Here is a 4,210-nt window from a genome sequence, read left to right as displayed (position 1 = left end):
AGAGCTTTCTGCATCCACATCAGCTTTTTTGGTTTGCGAGTCGGACCAGCATAGGTGAAGATGCGTTTTCTTTTTGTGTCTATGCTGCTGGTTTTTGGTTTTTCTTCCATCAAGACTGAACTTGTAGATTCATTCAACAAATGCAGCGATTTCTTTTTAAATGAACAGCCTCCAGTGATTCCTGGCATTCTGGAAAATTCAATTTCAAGGGATAACAATCGCTACAAACGAATCTGTCAGAAATATCAAAACGCTTACAGATTCGCAACTCTCTATGACACACAAACAAAGATCCCCGTTTTCTCAGCTTACAGATATACTGGGAGTTATAAAGGGAGACCACATATTCCATGGATGATTGAGCCACAGGTGATTTTTTGTTACATTTTCTATTTTTTTATTCCTGTTGTGTTTGAGAGAAACCATTAGGTAACACTTTACTTAAAGCTTTTATATATAATGCATTATGAAGGGTTATTAAAGGCTTTAATGCATTATAATTCTTCTTAATGTGCCTTGTATTACATCATATCTTGTCGTAAATAATCATAACTGAATTTAAAATGCATAGTGTAACAATGAATTGATAAGTGTTATAATGTATTAACTGTGGTTATAATTATTCAGTGCATTACAAGGCATTAATAAATGCATTTAAACTGTTTTTATAATGCATTATACAAAAAGCTTTAAGTAAAGTGTTACCAACCATATTATTGTGTCTTAAAAATGTATTTTGTCTGTGCTTTATTTATATGGGTTTACTTTTTACATAGAGAAATATGGATAGAATATGATGAAATCAGGAACTAAATTATTTTTGTGTTTATAGCTTGAAACTTATGATGCTGCAATGCGTCAACCATGTGTCAACCAGGCCTTCCCAGGAGACTACTGGGCACAGAAACCAATGAATCAAGATAATTTGACTCGCGGTCACTTTTTTCCCAATTGTCATGCAGCTGATCGTGTCACTGCTGAATCTACATTCACACTGACCAATACTGCACCACATGAAAGCTTTAATAAGGGTAGCTGGAATAAAACGGAGATAACAGTTAGAAGTACCATGAATTCTCACTGCCGTAACAAATCTGATCATATCTGGGCATTTGTGCTGACAGGAGCTGTGCCAAGCAATAAAAACCTCTTGAACAAAAGAGTAAACATTCCCTCATCAATGTGGACAGTGTTCTGCTGCTATAACTCCAAAACCAGCACATGGGAGTCCCAGGCTCACTGGGCTAATAACAAATATGAAAAAAACACGGAAAACACAATCAAACCAAGATCGGTGGAGGAATTACAGAAATTTATGGAGAAAACATATGGTTCAGTATCACTGTTTCATGGTGTTGACTGTTCAAAAATTTGAAAAAGTAATAATTTATAAAGCAAGAATAATATAGGTCCATTATTAAATACATTGCAGTATCAGTTTAGACCTGATTATCCAGCTAAATGATCGCTGAAGTCATGCACATATAAGCTTAAACACTTGCCAAAATTTGAAGGTCTTATAAAAGAATAACAGTAACAGAATTCTGTTAGTCACCCTGACCCTTTTATTTCTTTGACCATTATGTAATGCAAAACAAATAAATGCTTTTAAATCATGCAGATTAATCCAAGCCTCTGTAGTGATTTGACTTGAATTTGAATTTATGTCCCATCATGATCTGTTTATACTATTTTATATCTGGGACACTACTGTCTGAATGTTTGAATGGCAGAATGATTGAGGTCGTCTTTACAATGAATTGAAGATTTTTTACTGCCATGCTTAAAAAAATCAACCCTTTTTTTAAGTGCCATATAAGTGCCATTTAAGCAAATAAACAAACAATTTATTATTTTGTACAGAACAATTAAAACTGTTGTCACTTTTTTTTTTAAGTTGCACAGTTAAACTGAAAATAAAAGACACCTCAGATCCATAGTCCTAGCCAGGGTTTGTGATGTCTGGGGTGGGGTTAAGAATTTTGTTATAATAACCCATACAAATACAACTCATATACATATAGAGGTGCATCTCAATAAATTAAAATGTGATGGAAAATTTCTTTTATTTCAGTAATTCAACTCAAATTGTGAAACTCTTGTATAAATCATTTCAATGCACACAGACTGAAGCAGTTTATGTCTTTGGTTCTTTTAAATGTGATGAATTGTTGGCTTTCTGGAAAGTATGTTCATTTACTGTACATGTGCTCAATACTTGGTAGGGACTCCTTTTGCTTTAATTACTGCCTCAATTCGGCATGGAATGGAGGTGATCAGTTTGTGGCACTGCTGAGGTGCCAAGAGACAGATGATATTTGTGAACGATGTTTTCTCTGAATGATTGAGCATTATATCATATTGCACCATTACTGTAGGTTAAGGGTTTATATTATCAATGCAACAATACACATTACTGTTATAGTTTTCTTTAATTTGTCTGGTCATCGTGATTTGTGAAGTAAGACATGTAAGACATGTTCCTGTTCCTGGATCAACATGTTTTGATCAACATTACTGTCCAAAAATATTGACTTAACCCAATCCCTACCCCTAAACCTAACTCTACTCCGAATGTGCATTCCTGTCAGCAAAAACATGTCCATGCTTTTGATTACTGTCAGTTTAAATGCCGGCTACTCATTGTTGCCAGATATTGCTATGAAAACAATTAAAAACCTAAAAATTAATTTTAAAAATAAACAAAAATTAGTTAAAATTGCAACTTCCCACATTATTAACATTCTATAGTGTCAAATTAGGTAGAAAGGATAAGTCCTAAAATACTTAGAAAAGCTGGATCTGGCTGCGTCCGCGACCTAACTTACATCACTACTCTCTCAAGACTTGTTCACACCGTCTAAACTTAATTATATATGATGCAGACACTCATATCCTGAGTTTAAACAGCAGATTAGTCATTTAGAGGGAAAAAAAAAATACATACATTTTTGAACATGAAGAATTTACTGGTGACATCTTTTTTATTTTATCCCTTTTCACAATTCTTTTTTTATTATTATTATTTTTTAAAGAAAACTATAAACAGATGGAAGCTATGTAGATTTCAACCTTTTTTCTAAAATGCAAATGCACTAAACATGTTGAAGTGCTTGGTGAGTAGATGATGAAAGGAAACTCACACTCAAGCTCTAATTTTAAGGTCTGTGAGTTCACAGGATCTGTGTACGTGTTTGGGTGCATGTGTGTGTTAAATATTAACATCTCTACTACTAAGCCAGTTTCTAAAATTCAGGAAATCATAACAGCAACAAGTAAGGCTGGAGACATCATATCATTATTGATATAATATAAAACAAGTATATATTAAAAGAAATATTCTATGAGCATTACCATAACTGCAATGCTTGTTTAAGGAAAAATTCCTAGACTTATACTTGAATATCTCTCTTGAGCTGCCAGATGAGACCAAACAAGAAGGTAGAGAGACCTTACCAATAGCATACTGGCTCAGTGATTCAGGTAAGTAGAGCTGGTAAGGAGCAGGGATGTGTATTTCATAACATGAAGGAAATACCAACAACAAGACTGGACAATTAGGGAGTGATGGGCAACTGCTTTTATATGGTAGATGATGAGGTGAATGTACTTTTCTCTCTTTCTGTACAATGAGAATCGAGATTTTAATGATATAGTTCATGCGTCTGGAAATGTTTCTAATAAAAATGAAATAAATAATGCTTAATAATTATTTGTCAATATGCTGTTGTGGCTGCTGTGTGTCTCATGACGACCCCATCCTCCCCCCCACACACACATATGTGCCCCCTCTAAAATAATGAGTGCATGATGCCCCTGGTAGAGATTATCACATTTTATAATCTGATGAAACCTTTTAAAAGTGATTTAATCTGAGTAAATCTCTCAAACTAAATATGGAACTAAAAAAAAAGTAAGAAGTTTTAGATGTGGTCTGTGAGGTTTAGTTTTCAATATATATATTTATACAAAATATTATATAATTTATGTAATTATTTATTTGCTGATGGAATGAGTTACTGTGTTCTACTTGATCTCTTATGTGTATCAGATGTATTTGTTGACTGAGTTCAGGCTTGTTTCCTTTGGGTCATTTTGGACATCCTGTGGTCTTCTGGAGCTGTCCATGGTGCTGCTTAGGGGTGCTCCGATCACGATCGGCCGATCGTTAATACGCATCTCCTCAGTAAAGCCGGTTATTTAATCAGCG

General features: G+C 34.2%; 1 protein-coding gene across 1 annotated transcript; it reads left to right on the top strand.

Annotated features, from left to right (window-relative positions):
- Nucleotides 1–1,646, top strand: LOC113120292 (endonuclease domain-containing 1 protein-like). The gene is made up of 2 exons (XM_026290200.1): nt 1–369; nt 833–1,646. Exons 1-2 carry the CDS (start codon nt 61–63, stop codon nt 1,373–1,375), a joined length of 852 nt encoding a protein of 283 aa, XP_026145985.1. The 5' UTR covers nt 1–60; the 3' UTR covers nt 1,376–1,646.
- The last annotated feature ends 2,564 nt before the right edge of the window (nt 1,647–4,210 follow it).

Source organism: Carassius auratus, chromosome 19 (genome assembly GCF_003368295.1).
Source record: "Carassius auratus strain Wakin chromosome 19, ASM336829v1, whole genome shotgun sequence".
Classification (NCBI taxonomy): domain Eukaryota; kingdom Metazoa; phylum Chordata; class Actinopteri; order Cypriniformes; family Cyprinidae; genus Carassius; species Carassius auratus.
This window is presented reverse-complemented; position numbering and strand designations above follow the sequence as displayed.

Excerpts from the sequence above, each read along its gene's own strand:
- LOC113120292 (XM_026290200.1), top strand. The coding sequence starts at position 61 with ATGCGTTTTCTTTTTGTGTCTATGCTGCTGGTTTTTGGTTTTTCTTCC. Across the intron at positions 370-832 it reads CATGGATGATTGAGCCACAG|CTTGAAACTTATGATGCTGC; the intron begins GTGATTTTTTGT and ends TTGTGTTTATAG.